Source organism: Marmota marmota, unplaced genomic scaffold (assembly GCF_001458135.2).
Source record: "Marmota marmota marmota unplaced genomic scaffold, marMar, whole genome shotgun sequence".
NCBI classification, from domain to species: domain Eukaryota; kingdom Metazoa; phylum Chordata; class Mammalia; order Rodentia; family Sciuridae; genus Marmota; species Marmota marmota.
Genome location: NW_026000205.1, coordinates 6371644 through 6397029, shown reverse-complemented (window position 1 = coordinate 6397029; position 25386 = coordinate 6371644). Strand labels below are relative to the sequence as shown.

General features: G+C 48.5%; 1 protein-coding gene across 24 annotated transcripts in view; it reads left to right on the top strand.

The window, feature by feature from the left end:
• The window catches only part of Pou2f2 (POU class 2 homeobox 2), a 62940-nt gene that overhangs the window by 31825 nt on the left and 5729 nt on the right, over window positions 1-25386 (top strand). For 6 of the 24 annotated variants that reach the window (XM_048790796.1, XM_048790799.1, XM_048790797.1 and 3 more), the window contains exons 2-15: window positions 546-611; window positions 731-765; window positions 905-961; window positions 4200-4382; window positions 4608-4895; window positions 18619-18724; window positions 18866-18957; window positions 21323-21484; window positions 21634-21775; window positions 21868-22016; window positions 22093-22269; window positions 23721-23787; window positions 24978-25179; window positions 25309-25382. In XM_048790796.1, the coding sequence (XP_048646753.1) occupies window positions 554-611; window positions 731-765; window positions 905-961; window positions 4200-4382; window positions 4608-4895; window positions 18619-18724; window positions 18866-18957; window positions 21323-21484; window positions 21634-21775; window positions 21868-22016; window positions 22093-22269; window positions 23721-23787; window positions 24978-25179; window positions 25309-25382 (1792 nt within the window). In that variant the 5' untranslated portion in view covers window positions 546-553. Of the gene's footprint in view, window positions 1-89; window positions 293-545; window positions 612-730; window positions 766-904; window positions 962-4199; window positions 4383-4607; window positions 4896-18618; window positions 18725-18865; window positions 18958-21322; window positions 21485-21633; window positions 21776-21867; window positions 22017-22092; window positions 22270-23720; window positions 23788-24977; window positions 25184-25308; window positions 25383-25386 lie in introns of those variants that run through there. The other 18 variants (XM_048790806.1, XM_048790805.1, XM_048790803.1 and 15 more) reach the window with 16 other exon arrangements.

The following is a 25386-nucleotide window of genomic DNA, read 5'->3' as shown; positions in this document are numbered from 1 at the left end:
AGTGACGTGTGTCGGGAAAATTGGTGGGCCAAAGGGTGGCTTAATCACACCCTGAGATCTGACAACTCTCTCCTTTGGGGGTGCTGCAGCCCCATCACATCTCCTAGGCCCCATTCAGAGTGGAAAACATGTCTCACCCGAAACCTGGTGGGGCAGAATGGGAGCCTGGGCGGTCCTCCTGGGGAGGAGGCCAAGGTCGCACTTGCTCCTGGAACACCAGCAATCTCCTCCCGGGCAGCTGACACCTTCTTGTGACCACCTTCTACCTCCCACCCTGCCCCAGTGTTTCACGGTGGGTGACATCCCTTGCGCTGCTTTTTAAAGGGGAGAAAGCTTTAGGCAAGATTCCTTCAAGTCCTGAGGGCCCCCTCTTGTCCTGCCAGAGGAGGGCAGAGGCTCAGAACAGAGGATACCTCTCAAAATGTGACACTTCAAAGGTGGCAGTGGGTGGAGGGGATTTGGAAGAGGCTCGAAGGTTGGAAGGGCCCAGGAGCCCTCTAGACTTCCTGTCCTTCACCCCATTTTCATCCCTTCTCTGTCCCCAGAAATAAGAATGTCTAAGCCCCTGGAGGCCGAGAAGCAAGGTCTGGACTCTCCATCAGAGCACACAGGTGGGTGGGGAGGGGCAGGGTCACAGTGGGCAGAGAAGTGTGGCAGATGGGAAGACCACAGAAGGGACAGGTGTGGTGGGGGTGGCTGAAGACAACACATCCTTTCCCTCTCTTCACAGACACTGAAAGAAATGGACCAGACACTAACCATCAGGTCAGGAGGGAGTGGATTAGAGGGAGGTGGGCAGAGGGAGGAGGGAGTAGAGGGACCTCTGTGCAGCCACAGAAGGGGCAGGGGCTGAAGCCGCTTCATCGCACTATTCCCACCCCCTGACCCATCTTTCTCTTTGCAGAACCCCCAAAATAAGGCCTCCTCGTTCTCTGTGTCTCCAACTGGCCCCAGCACCAAGGTAAGCACCTGTTAGAACATCCAGGAAAGGGGATTGTGTTTAGGAGAGGGTCTTTGACAGTCAGCCACAGGCCCCAATATCTGAGAGAACACCCAGTGACAAGGCTTCTCCCGCCCCTTCTCACCCTGGGTTCCCGCCCCAGGCCTGTGACTCACCAGAGCTCCTTCCCCTTCCCTAGGGGGTGGGGGTGGCCAGGGAAATCCCCCCCAGAGCCCCAGGGCAATGAACAACAGGAAGCCAAGGCCCCACCCCCATCCCGACTTCCCTGACCAAAGGGGCCTGCGCCACCCCCTGTCCCCCAACACACACACACACACACACACACACACACGTACCCGTTGGGGTTGCCGGAGTTGGAAGACCCGGTGACTCTACAGCTCTGGGAATTCAGGAAGAGAGATGATGGGGAAGCCAGAAGCAGCCAGAGGGTGCCAGTTCCAGATCCAGATGGGGCCCCATACTGAGCACTGCTAGGCTTCCAGGGGCTTTCTTCAGCCCAAGTCTCCTCTCTCTAGCCTGGGCCGGGGGGGAGCGGGGTGGCTCTGGGGCACAGAAGGCAGGTCCAGAGACCTGAGGAGAGCACCATAGGTGGGGTCAGAGAGGACATGGGCAAGACTGCTGCCACTGAGCAGAGGTGGCCAAGGAACAGGATAGGAGGCTAAGACATGTTTCCCACCCAGCTGCAACTTTGCTCTGTGACCAGGGGAAAGTTACTCCCGTCTCTGGACTTCTAAGTGTCTTCTTCTTCAATATGGTGTGTGTGGGGGGGTGGTTAGGGACTGTAGAATTGGATGACCCCTGAAGTCCCTTCCACATCTGGTCTATTCCCACGTTGCCGTGGGAGGACTAAGTGCTTTGTGAGCAGGTGTCTTCTCTTCTGTACTGAGCACTTCAAACCAGGCTCCACTCTTGCCTCCTGAACTCAGGCTTGGCCCTTGCCTCATCCCTGGGGTGATTGCCCATTGCTCCCACTCCCTCATCAGCTCAATTAGATCTTTGCAGTCTCCTTCACTCCTCAGCAGCTTTCTTTCTCTCGGGAAACAGTGAGGCCAAGGGAAGAAAGGGTTTTTCCTCCCATTCCCAGGCCTGGGTTCTGTCTACCCCTCACTCTGTTTCTCTAGTCCTGGCCTTTGCCTCTCAACCTCTTTCCGACTCTTCTGGGCCTGTCTTTTCCCATCGGCAGTGATTCACATGCTACTGTCATGGTTTCAGACATATCCACATACCACCATGTAAAATTATTTACATAATAATTTTGTTAATTGTCTCAATGTTTAAAAACACTTTGCTGTGGAAAATGTGAAGCAGATACAAAAACAGACAGAAGGGTATAATGAAAATAACACCCCCCAGGATCTCATCAATCAACCTCAACAATCATCAACTCATGAACTGCCTTGTGTTTTCAACAGCTTGAATAAATGGTTTTTAAATGGAAATTTCATGAATGGAAAACTAGAGTCACTTGCCATGGAAATAAATACAATGATTATTAAAATTTACCCACAGTCTCTTTATGTGCTGAAGGGTCTAAGCCTGAGGCCTGTTCTCCATTAGCTAAAAGGAGAGATCGGCCAGCCTTGGAGAGATGTTTAAGACCTCCTCACATCGGCGTCTTTCCTAAGACAACCAAAAAGAATGAAAAAACACACAAAAAAAGGAATGGTTTTCTCATTACAGCATTCAATATTATTTTTTAAAAACTTCTTATTAAAATATGATGCCCATCAAAATATACATAGATCCTCAGCTTACGACTGACTTTTCACACACTGAGCACACCCATGATGCTAGGAGTAGCAATCAGATCAAGAAGCAGAAAGAGACCAGCCTTCCGGAGGTCCTTAATATCTTCCATTTCCCCGACTTCTTATACTCAGTGTCGTTTCATGCTGCATCTCTCTTAGCTCTAAAACTTCCTGAACTTGGGTCCTATAATTTGGAACATGATATCTGTCACTTGGCCTTTCCTGAGCCTTTGTCTTTCTGTTCGTCTTTTCTTCATTCTGAAGATCACCACCCCCTCAACCCTCCCACCATGCCAATCTGCCTGTTTCACCTTGAACAAGTTGCTTTCCCTCTCTGGATCTCCTTTTGCAAATTAGTGCTTGGATGGTGGCCTGAAGGATGGTTCCTAATGTCTGCTCTTGGCTTGAGAGTGTGACCATCAAGCCATGCCTTCTCGTGTCCCAGCAGCCCTTCAACCAACAGCCTCTGTTATGTGTCTCTGTGTTGAGGAGAGGAAGAAGGCCAGGGCAACTCTCTGCTGGTCTGTTCTAACTTCATGGTGCAAGATTCATTCATCTCATGGTTAGGAGTTTGGAGGGATTCATAGACCTCTGGTACAGAGGCTGGAACCTAGCAGACCTTGGGCCACATTTGGTTAATCCACTGCACAGAACCAACCTGGGTGTGCTTTTCTTGTCTTGTGGTGTTTGTGTTCCAGATTCTGAAATGGGACTGGCCAATGGGAGCAGAATAGTTGCTGGGTAGGCCTCCTCTTCTGGTGGGCATGTACTCTTCAGCTCACCCTGTCCACCCCTGCCTGTGTCACCCACTTGTGCTGTTTGTCTTCATAATCCTTTGAGTTTGTGGCCCAGGTTAAAATACCCTGAGATCCTGCTTTCCAACCAAGTCTTATTCCATTGGACAAATAAGAGATGCACTTCTCTTTTTAAAATATTTTTCTTTAGCCTGGAGTTGTGGCTCAGGGGCAGAGCGCTTGCCTCTCACATGTGAGGCACTGCGTTAGATCCTCAGCACCACATAAAAATAAGCAAACAACAAAGTAAAGATATATATATATATTAGTTGTAGATGGACAGAATACCTTTATTTTATTTATTTATTTTTATGTGGTGCTGAGGATCGGACCCAGTGCCTCACACATGCTAGGCAAGCGCTTCACCACTGAGCCACAAGCCTAGCCCTAAGAGATGCTCTTCTAACTGATGCAGATGAAGAGTATCTCATCCTGATACCGACTCTTATCCTTCCTACCCCTGGACACCCACTAATTTGACCATACAGATTCCCAGTGGCACCATTTCCCAAACGGGGACACTGACTCCCAGGAGGAGAAAGATGCTCTCCGAAGGTGGCCTCTCCTGTAGGGAGCTTGGATGCAGGTGGTGAGCTAGCCCTTCTGGATTGATAAGGAAGTCGAGGCCAGAGCAGCTCCTTCTGTGCCAGCCTGAGGCTGTCATTGCCACAAATATGCGCTCTCTTTGGTCCACAGGTGGGCATTCTCTCTGGCCTCCACTTAACATTCTGGGGTCCCGGACCCTGCCTCTCTCCCCCCCAGATCAAGGCTGAAGATCCCAGTGGTGACTCAGCCCCCGCAGTGCCCCCGCCTCCCCAGCCGGCTCAGCCTCATCTACCCCAGGCCCAACTCATGCTGACGGGCAGCCAGCTAGCTGGGGTAAGTAACTGGGGAGGGACTGGGATGAAGGCACAGACCAACTCCTCCCATCTGTTGCAGGACTCATGGAGGAGGAGCCCCAACAAGGCCATAGCCTCTCATGCCTGCCTCCTGCCCTCCTCTGCCCTCGGAAGACTTGTCCTCACCTGCTTGGCTCAGGCTCTAACCCCTCTCTGCCTTCTCTGCTCCCTTGCCCTCTTCGGCCTGCTGCCCACCCACCCGTAGCTCACAGCACTGATGCCAGCTCAGCAGCAGCTCCTCCTGCAGCAAGCCCAGGCCCAGCTGCTGGCCGCCGCCGTACAGCAGTCCAGCGCCGCCGCTGCTGCTAATGCCGCCGCCGCTGCTGCCGCCTCCTCTTCTACTTCTTCCTCCTCCTCCTCTTCTGCCTCCTCCTCGACTTCGCAGCCCCCAGCCTCCTCTGGGGGAGGCGACCTGCCACCACCACAGCCTGCCAGCCAGCCCCCTGGGACCCCACAGCTCACCTTGTCCCAACCCATCCAGCTCACAGCACAGGTAAGGGTGGCCACCAGGGACCATACTCCCTCTAGCAAAGGACAAGCAGAAGCAGTGAGTGTGCAGGGAGGGGCTGACTGGTCCATGTGGGGCCTTCTGACCACCAGCCATATGCTAGGCAGTTTTCAATAATCCTAGGAAGCCTTGGGAGATGTTGCTATCCCATCTTACAGATGGATAAAATGAGGCTCACAAGGGGGAGTATCCCACATAATAGCCTTTCACCTGATGGTATGATGAGCTAAATGCTTTCTGTGCATCTTCCTAGGGCCCAGAGCCTCCTAGATATCATTAGTTTCAACTGAACAGGTGAGGAAACCAGAGTCATCACCATGAGTGGTACTTGTATGGGCACAAGCAGATCAGAATTAGTGCCTCCAAGATGTTCTTTCAGAAAGGATTCCATGATCTGTGAGTTAGGAAATGTTAGCTCCTCTCTCCCCCTTCTGGAGTTTATGGGTATATACTGAGCCATGAATTAGTGGTTGTATTAATTTCCTAGGGCTGCCACAAAAAAATGCTATCAAGTAGGTGTCTTTGAACAATAGAAACCAGGTATGATGACACATGCCTATAATCCCAGTGACTCGGGAGGCTGAGCAGGAAGATCACAAGTTTGAGGACAACCTGGGCAACTTAGCGAGGCCCTAAGTAATTTCGCAAGACCCTGTCTCAAAAAATAAAAATGGCTGGGGATGCTCCTGGGTTCAATCCCTGGTACCAAAAAAACAAAAACACAATAACCCCTCCTAAAAACAGCAGAAATGTATTATCTCAGATCATAAGTTCAAAGTCAAGGTATCAGCAGGGTCATGCTCCCTCTGCAGTCTCTAGGGGAAAATCGCTCCTTGACTTTTTTAGCTTCTGGTGGTGCCAGCAATCCTTGGTGTTCCAAGAATGGATGGCTCCAAACTCTGCCTCTGTTGACATATGGCCTGCTCTTTGTGTCTGCCTCTGTATCTAAATCTCTTTCTTTCTTTTTTCTTCTTCTTGTGGTGCTGGGAATTGAACCCAGGGCCTTGGGCATGAGAGGCAAGCATTCTACAAACTGAGCTATATCCCAGCCCTAAATTTCTTTCTTATAAGACAAGAGTCATTGTACTAGAGTCTACCATAATGATATTATTATTATTACTAGGAATTGAACCCAGGGGTGCTTAACCGAGGAGCCACATCCCTAACCTTTTTCATTTTATTATTTTGAGACAAGGTCACGCTAATTTGCTGAAGCTGGCTTTCGACTCATGATCCTCCTGCCTCAGCTTCCCAAGTCACTGGAATTACAAGCATGTACCACTGCACTGGGCTCTGACCTCATTTTAACTTGATTATACCTGCAAACACCTTGTTTTCAAATAATGATATATTTGGGGAACCAGAAATTAGGATTTCACCCTATCTTTTGAGGGTACACAGTCTAACTTGACAGTGGTTAATAAATTTCCCATAAGGATAGTCAGCTAGCAAAAGGAGCAAGGTAGGAGCCTAGTTGGATTCCCCTTCAGACTGACACGTTCTCTCCAGTACATTTGCCCACGTCACCCATTTGTGCTGTCTGTGTAGTTTCCACCAGCACTTGAGTTTGTGCTGCTCATTAAGGGGGGGAAGATCCTGAGAAATCCTGCAACAAAGACACCTGCTTCACCTCCTTAGCCTAGAGGTCCAAAGCTTTTCTCTTACTCCATCCACCATCTTTCCAGGACCCCCTGGCAGCAGATGTTGTCTACCCTGCAAGGCTTTTTCCCTTTTTATTTTTATTTATTTATATATTTGTTCATGCATATACGTATTTATTTATTTATTGGTACTGGAGCTTGAACCCAGGGGCACTCCACCACACTGAATCCCCAGTCCTTTTATTCATTTATTTTTTTATTTTGAGACAGGGTCTCGCTAAGTTGCTGAAAGTCTCACTAAGTTGCTGAGGCTGGCCTCCAACTTGCCTCCTGCCTCAGCCTCCCAAGGCGCTGGGATTACAGGTGTGCACCAAAGTCTATTCCCTTGATGGAGTTCATCCCTCTGTTACTGACTGATGCTCCCATCTGGAATTTGCCTGAACACTGAACTGATACCTGCCTTCTTTAGAATAGGCTGCTCCTGGGCCTGATTCTGCAGGGAAACTCAGAGCCACCGGGCCTCACTGCTCTATGATGACTCTTCCTGTGTAGCCTTCCAGTACCTGGCTCACCATAGAACAATAGCTGTGGTCTAGTCTTCTGGGTGCTGCCTTTGTACCAGGCACTGTGCCAGCAGTGACTTCTGAACTCATGCAGCCTCACTTCACCTGAGCTCCCAGTGGCAAAATGACATTCCCCGGGTCACACAGTTAACAGAAGTGGCAGAACTGGTTAGGAAGCCAGTGGTGCTGGGAATTGAACCCAGGGCCTTGGGAGCCTAGGGCTCTAACCACATGGCCTCTGACTGCTGCCTTTAGCTGTCTTCCTTGGACATGTCCTTCACGGCCCCTCCCACCCAGGTCACCAGCAGCAGGTGTTCCATTTGCCTCATAGTACACGGCCAAGGGCTCTTTACTTAGCAATGCCAAGCCCTTGGGGCTCCTCACTGGGCTGGGCAGCCCCTGCTCCCGTTCTCCTTTCTACCTAGAATTGTTCCCTTTCTTTACCTGGACAGCTACTCTTCATCCATTAGGCCCAACTCAATAGTACATGTCTCCACGAGGTCTGTGTGGATTTCCCTCCCTCCCGCTGTCTGAATATGCCTAAGGAAATGTCTGTCAGAGGGACAAAGGCTAGAGGAAGGAGGAGGGCGAAAGGCAGGCAACCCGGTGCAGGCCCAGCCAGGCCATCACCCCATTAGCAGCCAACACTCCATGCATTCGTGCACCCCTAGGAACTCCCGACCCCCTGACTGCCCAGCAGCAGGCCAACCCTCTGCCACCTGCTGTCCAGCCAGTCCCTGGTTGCTAAGGTCTCCTTGAATCTCTCCCTGCAAGCCCTTTCCTCTTACTCCTACCTCCCCAGCATTGTCACCCCTGGTCTTTCTCTGTGTGTCCTCAGCTTGTGCAAAGCTGGACCAAGTTTGTTTTCTAGGGATTCTTTCTCATAGGCTGAGTTACCTTGTGGCCCCAATTTCCCATCAGTAGTTTATTCTGTACCGTCTGGGTGCTCGACACCACGCAGGGCCCAGAGGCAGCTCCGCCTGCCCCAGCTGCCCACTGCTCCAGCCCTCCCAGCCAGCTCCTGGGCCTCCAACTCCCCATCCTCCACTTCTCTTGCCTGCTCAGCTCCATTCTTTCAGTCATTTCACAGATATTTCCTGGCCTTCTGAGAGTCAGGCCCTAGCAGGAAGCTGAAGACTTAGTAGTGAGTCCCAGTCATCCTTGCTCCTCAGGAAAGATGTAGTGAAACAGGCACATCAACCATTGAGAAGTTTTATTTACAGATATTAAGAAGCCCAGAAAAGAGAGTCAAAAGCACCCATAGAACTAGGGTGTAGCTCAGTGGTAGAGCACTTGCACAGCATGTGTGAAGCCCTGGGTTCAAACCCAGCACTGGGGATGAGGGGGAAGCACTTATAAACTCTGTCACTCCAGAATTATATAAAGTATGAAGGCGCAGTCCTCCTTCCATAGTGCCAGTTAGACAGTTTGGCAGGATCCTTCCCTGCAATTTCCTGGCTTACAGATGGAAGGTTAATTGTAATATTGTTTTATAATTTGACCAACGTTCAGTGAGGTGTATTCAACCTGGGGCAACATGAATGCTTATGGAATCAATGAAGGACGTTTTGCTGCAGTTTTTTGATCTCTCCAGGGGAGTGTTTCAAAATGTCTGGGATAGGAGTTGGCATTGATTGAAAACTTACATTAATCATTAACTGTTAAAATATTATTCTGTATTTGGAACGTGTGAGTGTCAGGGAAGCAGGCGTAGAATCCCTATTTTCCTAGTAGAACCACAGGAAATAAAGGTTACCCAAATCTTTTAGGCTGGTAATGCCTAGTGAATAAAGGTTTCCCAGGGACACCCACAGGATGTGGTGGGAATGTGGGACAAGGAATGTGCATGTGTCCAAGGGAATCTGGCAGGCTTTCAAGAGAAGGCAGTATCTGAACTGAGGGGAGGAGTGTGTTGATGAGTTGGAAGAAGGGCTTCCACACAGTGGGAAGAGCCAGTCAGTCGTGAGAATGCAGGACAGGCTTAGGGAGCTGGGGAGGGTGACAGCGAAGAATAAGCTGGGAGGGGGCTCCAAATAGGCCAAGGCTCGACTCAAGGGTGGCTGAAGAAGAAATGGAAATATTTGACTCAGATCATTGAAAACACCTGCCCTGGAATATCACACCCAGCTCCAGAGATCTGTCTTCTTGTTTCATTCTGGGGCAAGCGAAGTGGCACCAGCACTTCCAGACTTCCTGCCCTGAAGGATCCGACATATCCACTGGTCAGGTTTGAGTGGTCACCCAATCCCTGGAGAAGGCAGGGTCAGCCCCATCTGGCCCTCATGACTTGAGCATGGGGGAGACAAGTTCCCACAGGAAAGAGATGTTGTTGAAGAGGGATAGTGGTACCAGACCTGGAGGTGTGTGGTCAGTGCATCTTAGAACCTTGGGGTTCCAGAATTGGGCCAGTCTCTCCCACTATTGTCTGCCTATCCTGGAATTTTAGTGTAAGGCAGCATGTAAGGTGCATGCAAGTTTATCTCTCTGTTGAATGGTTCTCTGTGTTTCATGGTGTTCTGACCCAGCGGTCAGGATTTCCTGGGTTCCATGTGGAGAGGCCAACCTCTAGGAAATGTAGTGCAGAGATGAGCTCACTCTGGACTCTGGACATCCCCACTTCCTCTTCTTTTTTTTTTTTTTTTTTGTACTTGGGATTGAATCCAGGAGAGCTTTACTACTGAGGTACATTCCCAGCTGTGTGTGTGTGTGTGTGTGTGTGTGTGTGTATGTATGTGACAGGGTCTTGCTAAGTTGCTTAGGACCTCTTTAAACTGCCCCAGCCTCCCAAGTCATGGGATTTCAGGTGTGTGTCACCACACCCGGCTGCATGCCCCCCTCCCCTTTAGAGCTTCCCCTGGTAGAGTACCTGGAAGAAGAGTCATGGTCATTTATTCATTCAGCGGGCACTTATTGGTCACATTTTGAATGCCAGGGGCCCATTTACACCCTGAGGGGCAGCTGAGAACAGGGCAGAGGTGGCTGTTCTTGAAGACCATATACAGACAGTAAACAAATAACAATCCAGCAACAAGATAGTTTCAGAGTAAGTGTAAGGCAGAAAATGAAACAAGGCTGTGTCGGAAAGGGAGGAGCCACTTTTGATGGGTGGTTAGGAAAGGTTTCTCTGAGAAGATGGCCTTTGAGAGTAGAGGACTGAATGAGTCAACCATGAAAAATGCTGGGGGAAGAGCATTTCAGGAAGAGGGAACAGCAAGTGCAAAGGTGCTGAGCTGGGAAACAGCTTGTTTTGTTTAAAGCACAGAAGGAGGAGGCGTGGCTGGAGCAGGGTGGGCAAGGGGGATGTGGAGGAGGTGAGGAGAGGAACACAGGACCAGAGTTTGCAGGGTTTTGTGGGCCAGTGCAAGAAGTTAGAAAAGTACTCTGAGGCATGATGGGAGGCTTTGTGGACTTTTTTTTTTTATTTTAACAGGGGGGTGACACCACCTGATTGGCATTTTACAAAGCTCCTGGGCTGCGGGGAGGACAGATTGCCCGGGGTAAAGTAGAACCACAGAGCCAGTAGGAAGTCCTTGCAGGCGCCCAGTGGGTGTGGGCGATGCTTTTTATGGATTGGAAGAGTCAAGAATGATGCCTAGGAATTTGGCTTTAGCAACTGGGTGGTGATGGGGTGGTTCCTGAGTTGGGGAAGACAGGGAAGGAAAAGGGTATTCTGGAAGACTTGGGTAGGGAGTCAGCAGTTTCTTCTGGACGTGTTGGGGTTTGTCTGAAGAGTCTCTTAGTCACCCAAGTGGAGGCAGCAGGTAAGCAGACAGACAGACCAAAGCTCAGCAGAGGACCCGGATGGGCACTGGAAGTTGTCAGTTTTCAGGAAGCGATGGATTCAATAGCTAGGTAGGGTTTGTGTCCTTGAGGGCTCACAGTGGAGTGGGGTGCCATGAGATGGCAGTGGCCACCAATGTTCATATTTGAGGAGAATGTTGCAATTCCGAGAGCGCTCTCTGGATGATATTACTCAGGCCTCAGAGCAACCCAGTGAAGAACAAGACACTCTTCTCCCCTTTCTGTAGATAAGAAAACTGAGGCCCTGAGAGAGAAATGACCTAGTAATAATGATTCCAAAGCTTCAGTCTTTGGGGGACATTTGCATCACCATTCCAGACAGTAAAGGAAGTTGAGGCCCCCAAAATAACTTTGCTTCCCTGGGTCAAGTGCCAAGAAGTTGTCATGAGGACCAAGACTCAAACCCCTGAATTTCTAAACTGGAAGGGACGCTTAGGAGGGCGTCCCTAACCTCCCACCAGTGTAGGAACTCCTTCATGCCATCCTACCACGCCTCTCAGAGTGTCAGGAAGCCTGTCCTCATTTATTTTATTTTATTTTACTTACCTTTTGTGCTGGGATGGAACCTCATGTATGCTAGACAAGTGCTCCACCACTGAGCTGTGCTGCCAACCCTAAACTTTAGTTTTAACTGACAAGTAATGATTGTTAATGTTTATGAAATACAATGTGATGTTTTGATTCATGTATACATTGTGGAATGATCAAATCAGGGTACTTGCCATATTCATCAGTCCAAATAGCACCATTTCTGGGTGGTAAGAACATTTAAAATCTGCTGTTTGGGTTGGGGGTGTAGCCCAGCACTTGCCTAGCACACTTAAGGCTGTGGATCTGATCTCCAGCCCTGTATTAAAAAAATCTTCTCTTGGGCTGGTGTTGTAACTCAGTGGTAAATCACTTGCCTAGCACATGTGAGGACCTGGGTTCAATCCTCAGCACCACATAACAATAAATAAATAAATAAATAAATAAATAAATAAGGGTATTTGGGATCTACAACTAAAAAAAATCCTCTCTTTTATCGATTTTAGGATGTACAATAACACTGTTATTATCTATAGATCCTGTGCTGAGCCATAGAATACCATAATTTATTCCTCCTAACTGAAACTTTGTAACTGTCGGCCAATGTTCTCCCACCTGTCCTCATTTAGAACATCATCAATCATAATTTACTTGCTTCCCAGACCCCACCCCTTCCTGTTCTCCAGTCTGGACTTTACTGACGGTTGCCCGTGTCTTAGCATGAGGAGTCTAGACTGGTCATAATTTGCCATATTAGGCATGTGGGCCAACACTATTCCAGTCATGGTGGATGAGAGCCACAGGAGTGGGCTGTCTGCCCTGTGCACTGGAGTGAGGCACAGCACCTGGGCTGTGTTTCAGCTGGTTGGCTCTGGGACCCACATCTCCTCAAGTTCACTGTCATGGCTTTCTCCCTCCCAAGCTCAAATGAGAAAGTGAGAAATTATCCCTCCACCCACCCATTCACTCATGTAACATATAAACCACTTTTTTGTCCTCAGCCTGTGGCTAAAATCCTAGCTGCAGCAAAGCATAGCTGATCTGTACTGAGGTTTCCTCTCATTCATTTATTGAAAATATGTTGATTGCCTGTTACAGGTTTGCAATAGGAATGGAGGGTGATCAGAATATAGTAATGAGCAAGAATTGGTCCATTCCTTCTCAGTTGTAGTAGGGTGTGCTGGGTGCGCTAAACCTCTGGGCTAATTTTCCTCAGAAGTTGGGGACAGAGCAGTTGATCAGGAACTATGCTGGCCAAGGGCCCTCCCTACCACAGCTTCTCTGCTTAACTAACTTTTCCACCATTTGTCTCAGACGTAACACGCCCCCTAGTGGCTTTAGCAAGCCACGTGGAATCTACATTGTGGAGAAATGGGGCCCCCTACCGGCTAATCCCAGTCCTTACCCTGCTCACTGTTCACCCAGAATCTTTTCTTTTATTCCTTTAGTCAGCAAATATTTGGTGGACATGCCATGCCCAGGCACCTTTCTAAGTGGGGATAAGGTAGACAAGCTTGTGCACATGGAGCTGATGCCCGCTTTAGTTGGGGAGATACATAGGAAGCAGATAACTGCAATGTTGGCGAGAATGTGATGTAGTGTCAGAAGAGAAGGAAGACCCTTTATCAGAGCAGGTGGCCAGGGAAAGCCTCTCAGAGAGGGGCATTTGATATATCCTTGAATGAGGAGGGGCTAGATGTGCAGATCTAGAGGAATAGCAAAGACCCTGAGGTGAGGACTCCTTGGGTTCAGTGATAGGAAAGAGGTCGCTGTCGTTAATTAGGTCAGGGTTTGAGAAGCCATGAGGTGAGAAAGGAGGGGTCAACGGGGGCCTGGGGCAGGTTGGGCTGCAGCAGGGAGTAGGTTCTGTTATAAATGTGATGAACATAAAGGAAGGTTCGTGGTTCTATTTATATTTTAGAACAGGGACCAGGAGTCCACAGACCATCCCAGGAAGGGTCAGTGGATGGCATTCAGAGAGTCCATGAACTTGGATGGGAAAAAAATATATATGCCTCATTTTTTACCATTTGCTAACCAGAAAAACAGTGTTTCCTTCTATTGTGAGTGCAGACAAGAGGCCACAGTAGTATTAGCAGTACTTGAACTGTTACCAATAGGATGTACAGAGATTTTCTTATCCCCATCTAGAGATATTGCATATCTCTCAGAATATTGTTTTCTCCAGGTGCAGGGACACACACCTGTAATCTCACATACTTGGGAGGCAATGACAGGAGGATCACAAGTTAAAGGCTGGCCTTGGCAACTTAGTAAGATCATGTCTCAAAATAAAAAATAAAAAGGGCTGGGATGAAGCTCAGTGGTAGAGCACCCTGGGTGCAATTCCCAGTATACACATACACAAAAAAGTATATTTATGTATTGTGTGTGTGTGTGTGTGTATATATATATATATATATATACACATATTTTTCACATCGTTGTTTTGAAATTATAGAAGTTATCAGACCTATTGCTGGATCCTCTTATTTGATGTGCTTGTAAAGAAACCTACAGATTACTTATTACAATTTAAAATATACTTAACTGCATTTCAATATGATTGATTTAATTGGAATCCCATGTTTTATTTTGTGTGTTTTTAATTCTGAGAATGGAGTGATAGCTTGTTTCAGATGTCAAAGAATTCATGGCATAAGCCAGGCATTGTGGCACATCCTGTAATCTCAATGACTCAGGAGGCTGAAGCAAGAAGATCACAAGTTCAAGGCTAGCTTTAGCCATTTATTGAGACCTTCAGTAAGTTAACAAAACCCTGTCTCAAAAAATAAAAAGGAGCCAGATGCAGTGGCACACATCTGTAATCCCAGTGGCTCAGGAGGCTGAGGCAGGAAGATCGAAAGTTCAAAGCCAGCCTCAGCAAAAGCTAGGTGCTAAGCAACTCAGTGAGACCCTGTCTCTAAATAAAATACAAAATAGGGCTGGAAATGTGGCTCAGTGGTTGAGTGCCCCTGAGTTTAATCCCCAGTATCTCAAATAAAGTAAAATAAAAAGGGCTGGGGATGTAGCTTAATGGTAAAGCACTCAAAGCACTCGATGGTTCAATCCCCAGTACTGTTAAAAAAAAATGAGGACATATGAATGCGCAGAATTACATTTCGTTAGATCCCTCTCTGGCTGCTTTGGAAGAATGGATGGTCAGGGGCAAATGGTATGGTGGCTTCATCCAGGATGGTGACAGTGGGGAGAAAAAGAAGTAGAGGGAGCTGGTAGAAAGTGAGCTGGATTGGATGGATAGCAGAGAGAAAGGGAAAGTAGGAACCACAGATGACCCCTGAGTCTTGGTCTGGTTAACTGGATGGGGTGGATAATTTTTTAAATCTATATTTCTCACCATGAGATCCTCTACAACCCAGGATTCACTTTCCCCGTCCTCTCTCCTGCTGATTCAGGATGCAAATCAGACACCTCTTTTAGGCTTCTGGCAGGAAAGGGGAGTTTTCATTGAGAATCATGCTAGGGAGAGGTACAAGTTACCAAATATTTTAATCAACATACTAAGAGTCATAGCAAATAAGGAAAAAAAATCATATAAAACTTTCTAGTTTTTTTCCATTGGATTCAATCCAGTGGGCATATAATGGGGGTTTCTGAGGCTCTTTTAAAGGTTATGAATACAAGAAGTTAAATAAGACATGCCTCTTCCTGCTAGAGTTTCAGTCGAGCAGAGGAAGAAAGTACATCAACAAACTTGTTGTCTTGTGAGAGGGCAGCACAGAGCAGGGTGGGTCTCCTTTTCTGAGGCCTGAAGAGTACACAGTTTGGAGGGCTTTGAAATAAAAAGAAGACAATATTATGAAATATTAGGTCAAGGGCTTTGGAAGGGTCTATTGTAAATGGAGGGCTGTAAAGCTTAATTTTTTTGCTTTGAAGTTGATCTACATCTGAAGGGAGATGGCCATGGGCATGTTATTGGTCTGCAGTAGTTAGGAGAAGGAAGGCAGAGTGGACTTGGTCTCACAGGATATAGTGGAAGACTTCAAAACCCTTACACTGGACACTGAGGGGACTGGCAGCTAGAGGGAGGAAGCATCAGCATACCTCCTCCTCTGCTGGAAATGGAGAAAGCAGAGGCTTCTCTTTTCAGGGAGATAGGGAACAGCCTTGAATTGTTGTAAGATGAATGATTGGAAAAGCATAGATGTTGGTCGCCACTATTTGGGTGGGCGGGGGCAGGACACCTGAATATTTGTTTGGACAAGATAAATGTTCCAAATCTAAGAAATGCAGAAGGATTTACAGCATGACCTGTTTCTGGTATAGTTTTCCAAATATTATCTATGCATACCCAAATCAATACCTATATTTACACTTTTTACACAAATAATTGCACATCATATCCATTGTTTTGCCTCTTGAGATTTCCACTTGACAGGACATTCTGGAGACTTCTATATCAAGACACAAAGAGTCTTCTTTTGATGACTGCATAGTGTCCACTGTGAAGCTCCACCCTAATTCACCCACCCATCCTCTATTGCTTCATGACCAACTGATTCCTACTCTTGCTAGAACACTGCATGCTGCTGGGAATATCTTTCTATGGAGGTCATTTTGCACAAGCGTGAATGTGTCTTTAAGACAAAGTCCTAGCAGTGGAACGGCAGTGTCAGAGGATATGTAATTTGCAATTTTTATAGACATTGCCAAGTTTCCCCCCACCAGTCACGGAAAGAGTGTTTTCCCACATTTCCACTGTGGTGTCTTGTGCACTGTTTTCATCTTTGCTGATCTGAGAAATAAAAAGAGCACCTCAGTGTAGTTCTATGTGTTTACTTGTGATGTGAATTCACTGTACTTCCTTTGGTAGGCGCTCTCTAGAGTATTGGATCATTAGTATTTTTCTTATGGATTTGTAATTGTTCTTTATTAGAGAAATCAACCTTTTCTGTCAAGTTGCTTATATTTTTCTCAAATGTTCATTTCCTGGGACATTAAATTGGTCTTTAGCATTGAAAGGAATTGAGGGGCATATGCCAACACCCCAAATTTCCCAGAAGAGAAAAATATCATAAATAATGTTATAGTTTTTAGCTACATATACATAAAATTTGGAAAGTAAATGATGAAGTATGAGTTTTTGTCCATAAAATAAATATGTGGAACACCTACTGGGTGCTAGGTGCTATTCTAGTGCTAAGGATACAGTGTTGTGATGGAAAGAGTCAAGATCATGCTCTCATGCAACTGACCTCCTAGTGAGGGCGGCACACTATGAATGAGGAAACAGAAAGAGCCACCCCTGAAGTCTGATGAGGCTTGTGAAGGAGGTGAAATGGGGATTGAGAAAGGGAGGTAGGGTTGTGGGCTTGTTTATAGTACATAATCAAAGTGGGCATCTCTGAGGAGAGTTTGTATAAGAACTAGAACATGCCCATAGAGGGAACAGCATGTGCAATGGTCCTGAGACAGGAAAAAAATTCGCTCAGAAGAGGACTGAGTGGCTGGAGAGGACAGAAGGAGGGTTGAGGTCAGGGAGAACTGCACAGGCCTGTATAAAGGCCTTATACCCAGGTGAAGCGTTTTGATTGCAGTGTGTATGGGGGTGTTGCTTTTCCTTTTGGAAATGTCCAAGCATAGAAGTAGAGAGACTGATGCAGCGAACTCGTATGCCCACCGCCCGGCTTAACAGACACCAACATTTTGTCAGTCCTACTGGCATGTAGGATTTCATCCATACACCTCACTTTTTTGGTGGTGGGGTGGGCTGGATTTTATTCCTCTGCTTCTTCCCCTGCCTCACACCCTTAAAAGAAAAACTTCACTGAGGTATAACACATACAGAAAAGTGTACATAGACATACAGCTCAATGGATACCTACAAAGTGGGCGGCGTGCCCATGAACTGGCATGCAGAAGCTTCCCAAGCTCCTGACAGGAAATGAAACGAGGAGAATCAACAGGTGTTCTTTCCTGCAACTAGCTTCTTTCACTTACGAGGCTCGGGAAGTTGGTGCTGTTGTGTGTGATGTCAGGTAGACTCTGGACACTCATCTTCATTGCCGTAGCATCCATTGAATTATTTACCCACCCTGCTGTGAGGCACTGGGGCTGTCTTCTGGTTCTGGCTATTTCCAATGGCCTACATGGACATTCTAGCCCATCTTGTGGAGAACATTCATACACATTTATGGTGCTTCATACCCAGGGAAGGAATTGCTGGATCATAAGGCAGGTTAGGTTCAGTTTCAGTAGATACTGGATTAATTTACTAGGGCTGCTCTAATAACCACAAATTGTGTGACTTAGACAAGAGAAACTACTTTCTCCCAGTTTGGGGGGCTAGAAGTCTAAAACCGAGGTGTTGGCGTGTTGATCCCTTTGAGGGCTGTGAAGAAAACATCTGTTCTGGAAGTCTGTCCTTGGCTTGTAGAAGGTCATCTTTCCCCTGTGTTTCTTCACATCATCTTTCCTCTGTTTCCAAATTTGCCCTTTTATCAGGACATCAATCATAATGGACTAGAGTCCACTCTAATGACTTTGTTTTAACTTGATCATCTGCAAAGACCCTGTTTCCAATAAGTTTATGCTCTGAGGTTCTGGAGATTAAGATTCCAGTATATCTTTTTATCAATTCATAACAGTGCAAAAGAGTTGCCCAAAGTGGTTTTGCCAAATTACAAAGCCTCTATTTGCTGAAGTATTTTAAAACCAATTTGGGGTATCTTATCATTTGTCTTAGGAGTGTTTTAAAAAGAAGAAAGATTTAATTTGATTTACATTTTTAAAGAATATTTATTTTTTAGTTGTAGTTGGATACAATGCCTTCGTTTTATTTATCTATTTTTTATGTGGTGCTGAGGATCGAACCCAGGGCCTCATATGTGCTAGGTGAGTGCTCTACCACTGAGCCACAGCCCCAGCCCATTTGGTTTACATTTTTAAACAAACCTATTTGTTCTGCAGGAATGTATGGCAAGGCAAAGATTTCATTAGGAAGGAAAATAAATAAATGAAGAGCGAGCTCTCCTAAGACTGCTCATATGGGACTCTCTGGTACCCCATGGCAAAAGAAGCCTCTGGGTGCCCCCAGCTCAGGGTGCTGTTCAGAGACTGATGGACTCCCTTGCTGCCCAGTGCCAGATTGCACTGTTCCTGTTTTAGTCCCTTGGGGACTCAGGTGATACAGAGAGGGAGGAATCTGGCCAGGACTCAGGCTGATGGTCTTTCTGTCCATCACCTTTCTGCCAGGACATACAGCAGCTCCTCCAGCTCCAGCAGCTGGTGCTTGTGCCAGGCCACCACCTCCAGCCACCTGCTCAGTTCCTGCTGCCGCAGACCCAGCAGAGTCAGCCAGGTAAGTCTCCCCTCCTGTCCCTGCTCCCTCACAAAACAAGCAAACAAACAAACAAAAATCCACTTCCCTGATGCCTCAACAGTACTCCCTTACCTCCCCCATCCCCCCCCCTCACCCTGTGTATCCCCCATTTCTCTCCAGGCCTGCTACCGACGCCAAATCTATTCCAGCTACCTCAGCAAACCCAGGGAGCTCTTCTGACCTCCCAACCCCGGGCCGGGCTTCCCACACAGGTGAGAGGGTCCTCTGAGTGTGCCCAGGCCAGGCTAGTAGCACGGCCCTCGGCTGGTGAACAGGGGTGGTGTGTGTGGGGGGGTCTCATTTTCATTGCCCACCCCAAGCCACGGGAACCAAGACAGAAGCTGGGGAATCTGCCGCAGGTTTTCTGTGTGACCCCAAAGCATGCTTCCTGTCTGGATCCGAGCCTTCCTCTAGAGGACGAAGGGAGTCAAACTAGACTAGTGCCCCTTAACCTTTTCAGGCACACAGACTCCTCTGAGAATCTGAAGAAAGATTTAGATCTGATGATCCCCATGCCCTCAAAACGTACATCTTAACAAGCACAAACTTTCAGGAGGTTGCAAGGCTTTCTGTTAGAAATGCCTTGGTTTCTTCCAGCATGAAACTGGAGGGTTCTTGTGAGCAAGGCATCTGTTAGGCGCTAACTCATGTTCATTTCCCAGACTTAGAGTCTGTCCTAGGAGAGGGGCCCACAGATGTTTTATTTGACCATCATTAGCTTAATTCCCAGAAAGCTCCAATCCCCAGCTTCTCTTCACAAATCAGAATATCTTGCAAAACTGATGTAGATTCATGTGATTACCTGGAGGCAGTGAGTGAGTTGCCCCCCGCCCCTTAGAAAGGGTATCAGCTCTCCAGGGCATCTCAGGGTCCTCTTGCCTGGACCCCTTTCCTTCAGTTTGCTGCCTGGGTTCTAGAGTTTAGTGAGACTCTTTCACAACCTTTTACTTAGTTCAGTTTTTTTTCCTTTTTTTTTTTTTCTTGAACAACCCTTTCAGAAAATATACAGAGGTTGGGGGTGTAGCTCAGTTAAAGAGTGTATGCTTAGCCTGCTCAAACCTCTGGGTTCAATTCCCAGTGCCCCCAAACACACACACACACACACACACACACACACACACACGTATGAACTAGTTCAGAAAGACTGAAAAGTTTAAAGACCAATACAGGTCTTGGCTACAGCACTGAAATTCAAATGCTCTGAAAGTCAAGGTGTTCTTGCAACATTGGCAACAGAACTAATTTGGCTGCAAAAGCTGCCCTGCCTGATGTGGGGCAGTGTATGACTTCCTATGTCTCTTGGTATAATATTCCTGCTGCTGCAGAATTGCTAATGTGTCTGATTACAAGGTAATGCCTTTAGCCTGATTGGGAGGTGTCACCTTATCTATAATACATGCCCTAGATATAGACTTCCCAAACTCTGAAAAACTTAGGATTTCCAAACCACAGCTGGTCTCAGGGTTTGGCATCATCAGGGATGACAGACATCCCTATTCCTACCACCTGCTTTAGACTTTTTATTTTTAGAACAATGAAGCATTCCAGGTAGAACTCTTGCTTCTTTGCCCATCTCTCTCATTGTACTCCCTGTCTTTGTTTTTATATTTTATTTGCAATCTACAATTTTTTTTTGGGGGGGGGGTACCATGGACTGGACTCAGGGACACTCAAACACTGAGCCACATCCCCAGACCTATTTGGGGTTTTATTTAGAGACAGGGTCTCACTAAGTTGCTTAGCACCTTAGTTTTTCTGAGACTGGCTTTGAACTCTGAATCCTCCTGCCTCAGCCTCACAAGCTGCAGGAATTACAGGTGTGCACCACTGCACCCAGCCTATCTACAATTTTTTTATGACTTAAAATTTTTAGAGCAGTTTTAGACTCACAGCAAAACTGAACAGGGAAGGTAGATCCCATATACCTGCTGTCCTTCACATGCAAGCCTTCCCCTTTATCAACATCCTCAATCAAAGTGGTGCATGTGTTACATTCAGTGAACCTACATGGACACATTGTTATTACCAAAGTCCATAGCTTGAACATCAGGGTTCACTCTTGGTGTTGCACATTCTGTGGGTCTGGAAACCCACTTATTTTTAACCTGATTCTTCCAAAACCCCAGTGAGCAGCAATGATGGTTTTCCCCCTTGCAGAAGGAGAAAGGGGGGCCCAGGGAAGTTACGAGCCTTAGCCTGAGCTGTCCAGCAATTCAGTGGCACAGCCAGAGCCAGTCTTTGATTCCTTGGTGGAGAGGAGGAGGGAAGTACCACTCCCCTCCTCCTCATTCCAGGGAACAAGCACTTGGCAAAAGAAGCTGGCTGCTCCTTCTGGGTGATCGCAGATTCTAAGGGGCAGTGCAGAGAGTTCCAGGCAATGACAGGACGCATGAGGGGCAGCAGAGTCGAACCTTTAACGGGATTGACATTGAATGTTGAGGTGCTTCCGCGGGGCAGGTGGTGGGGAGCCCGCAGGAAGAGTCTGGACTGCAGGGAGGGACCAGGGACGCGCAGACACTGCTGAGCACCATCCTCGCCCTCCGTCCTGCTCCCCACCCCACCTGCCCGCTCCACCAGGCCGTGACCCGCCCCACGCTGCCCGACCCGCACCTCTCACACCCGCAGCCCCCCAAATGCTTGGAGCCACCATCCCACCCCGAGGAACCCAGTGATCTGGAAGAGCTGGAGCAGTTCGCCCGCACCTTCAAGCAACGACGCATCAAGCTGGGCTTCACACAGGTCTGGGGACACCCTGCAGGGTGGGAGGTGTGTGGCGTGGGGGTGTGGTCAGTTGATGGGGGTGTGGGGAGTAGACCGCTAATTGACGGGCACCCTAGTACCGGAAGACCTCTGCCTGACCTCAGCCCCGTATTCACCCCATGGCTCAGGGTGATGTGGGCCTGGCCATGGGCAAGCTCTACGGCAACGACTTCAGCCAGACGACCATTTCCCGCTTTGAGGCCCTCAACCTGAGCTTTAAGAACATGTGCAAACTCAAGCCTCTCCTGGAGAAGTGGCTCAATGACGCAGGTGAGATTGGGCTGGAGCTCTAGGGTTGGGGACCTGATGCGGGCTGTGGCAGTGGGAGGGCCCTCTCAAGCCCATGTCTCCTCCTGGCACAGAGACTATGTCTGTCGACTCAAGCCTGCCCAGCCCTAACCAGCTGAGCAGCCCCAGCATGGGTTTTGACGGGCTGCCCGGCCGGAGACGCAAGAAGAGGACCAGCATCGAGACAAATGTCCGCTTCGCCTTAGAGAAGAGTTTTCTAGCGGTGAGGCCCCATCCTCCTTGGCGGCCCAGAGGGTGGCAGGAGGGAAGGCCAGTGCTAGCGAGCCCTCTGCCCACAGAACCAGAAGCCTACCTCAGAGGAGATCCTGCTGATCGCCGAGCAGCTGCACATGGAGAAGGAAGTAATCCGCGTCTGGTTCTGCAACCGACGCCAGAAGGAGAAACGCATCAACCCCTGCAGCGCGGCGCCCATGCTGCCCAGCCCAGGGAAACCAGCCAGCTACAGCCCCCATCTGGTACCGTGAGGGCCCTGTGGGGGGCAGGGGAGCCACAAGCCCGGTAGGCACCTGTGTGAAACAAACCTACCTGGTTGTCCACAGGGCCTAGAACAGAGGCCCCTGGGGACAGTCACATAGAAAGTACAGTCATACCGGGAACACAGGGTTTCCAAGCACAGATGTACACTGACACAGAGTTCTCACAGGGACATAGCAACATGGGGATGGATATATATGACCAGGGAATGGACCAGGCTCACATCCTTACAGAGACAGGGAGAGGTGGTTTTTTTTTTTTTGTTGTTGTTGTTGTTGTTGTTTTTGTTTTTACCTGGCGCGGACATCATTATACCCATGGGGGATCCCTCAGGACCACAGCTTGTGCACAGGCCCACTCAGTATCATACACAACTGGGACATCTTTTTCCCATTCCTTTATTTCCATTTGTGGAAAGGGCTCCAGAGGAGTGCTACTCCAGAGAGGAGCCCCCTGCCCCAGGGGTGTGGAAGGAAGAGGGACCCTTTGAGCTGAATCATAAAGGATAAGCCAAAGCCGGCCATGTGAGGAGAAGGGCCTCGCAGGTGAAGGGAGTGGTGTGTACACAGGCCTAGATGCTGGAGTGCCAGGCTTATTTGCAGGAACTCCTGGGCAGTTTTGAGTGGAGCTGCAATGTTGAGTGGGGATGGCCGGAGGCAGGAGCCCCAAGTTCATGACGAGGAACTTGAATTTGATCTTGAGTAGTAAGGAGCTAAGAAGGAGTATTAAGATGGGGAGGGACAGGGTCAAACTCAGCAAGGCTTCTGGGGCTGATAGAAAGGTGAGATTGGAGGTAGGGATGATCCCAGGAAATCAAGTAATATGACATCCCAACACTGACACAAAGATTTTATCTTTGAGGGCAGGTGTGGCTGGGTGCAGTAGCACATGCTGGTAATCTAAGCAACTTGGGAGGCTGAGGCAGAAGGATCACAAGTTCAAAGCCAGCCTCAGTAACTTAGAGAGATCCTCCCTCAAAATAAAAAGTTAAAAGGGCTGGGGAGGTAAAAGGGTAAAGTAACCCTGGATTCAGTCCCCAGTACCATAAAAAATTTTTAAAAAGGCAAGTATCTTCATTCTGGGAGAACCAATGTCAGCAGGAGCACAAAGAACAGTTGCTCCTCAGTTCAGTCACTATAGGAAGGACATGTCATTGGAGGACGTGAGCCGGACTAGAGAGTGCCAGGTGGGAGGCAGGGAGACCTCTCAGTTGAGAATTATTCCTTCCTTCTTGTGACTCAGACTCACCTAGGGTAAATGTGAGGAAAGATATAATGGAAAGCAAGTGACATAATACAAATGTAGCATTGTATACAAAGTCCCTTCTCCCCCCATCCCTTGGGGAGGACAGTGGGGGTCATATGCACAGGGAGCATCATGGGGGTTTCTGGGAGACAATGGCCTAAACATACCTCTTTTTCTCTCTCCCCAGGTCACACCCCAAGGGGGCGCAGGGACTTTACCATTGTCCCAAGCTTCCAGCAGTCTGAGCACAACAGGTCAGGGAGGGCAGAAGGCCGGGACGGGGAGTGGGAGGATGCTGCACAGGCTGTAGCCTGAGGTTCTCCAGTGGCTGTGTGGCCATGGGCCTCAGGCTGAGTCTGGAGGTTGGGGGTCAGGGGGAGTAGGAAGGACAGAGGGTAGAAGGCAGACCCTCCTCCTCCTCCACCACAGCATCAGGGCTCTAATCTGCTCCAGGATTTCCTGTGAGAAAAGCATGAGGTGGCTAAAAAGTGACACACATAGCTTTTGTCCCTGGCCTCTGTCATTTATAAGCTATGTGAAGTCAAGAAGTTACTTTACCTCTCTGAGCCTCAATTTTTGTAATGTATATTATGAAAGGCAGCCACTCGGCTAAGATATGCGTATAAATATACACAGACCAGAGTGCAGGAACTGGAGTGGCTCAGTGGTAGAGTGCTTGCCTAGCATGACAGAAGCCCTCAGTTCAATCCTCAGAACTGTAGTAGTAGTAGTAATAGTAGTAGTAGTAATAATAATAATAATAATAATAATAATAGTAATATAAACAAACAGTATATTGCCCCCCTTAGTTTCCTCAGTTTAAGAAATAATAAGTAGAGGTTTATAAATAGTTAGTGGGAGCCTGGCACCATTCTAAGCTCCTTATAAAGCTTATAGACTGATTTGTCACACCCATTTTATGAGTTAGGTTCTATTATATCCCCATTTTCCAGAAGAAGGAACTGAACGTTGGAGAGGTGAAGGCGCTCATCTCAGGGCACAGCTGTGACATGACAGAGCCAGGAAACTTAATCCCAGACAGAGCATTCTGGCCCTCAGTCCCTCCCTGCCCTGCATGCCGATACTCATGCCCTCTTTGTGGCCTCTAGAAGGAGTACCTAAATGGGGTTTTGTCTCCTGGGCGCCCCATTTCTTGTCAGTGTCAAAGTGGTTCAGGTGCGGTTTGCAGAGCCAGCATCTGTCTGGCACAGGTTCAGGAGGAGGCCGCTGCTCTTACTAAGGTTATTGGGAACCACTTTCCCATTGCAGAGGCACAAGGAGATGACTCTGGGCTCAGGGAAGAGGGAACAGGGATGTCTAGTCTGTTCTGCTGAGGAGATGCTGAGTGAGCTGGAGGAAATGACAAGCTGGGGTTGATCCTGGCTTCCTTGATGGGGGACTTAGTGGAAGCTGAAGACCCCATCTCTCTGTCTCTCTCTGGCAGTTACTACCTTATCCTCAGCTGTGGGGACGCTCCACCCCAGTCGGACAGCTGGAGGGGGTGGAGGCGGGGGCGGGCCTGCGCCCCCCCTCAATTCCATCCCTTCTGTCACTCCCCCACCCCCGGCCACCACCAACAGCACAAACCCCAGTCCTCAAGGCAGCCACTCGGCTATCGGCTTGTCAGGCCTGACCCCCAGCACGGGGTAAGTGTGCAGGTGCAGGTGGGGAGGCTGTGGGGAGAAGCTGGGTTGCTGCTGCTTTCAGGGTGGGGAGCTGCTCCCCAGTTCCCACAGCTCCCTGCCCCTGCTAACGCCTCTGCTTTGCTCTTGCAGAAGCACAATGGTGGGGTTGAGCTCCGGGCTAAGTCCAGCCCTCATGAGCAACAACCCTTTGGCCACTATCCAAGGTGC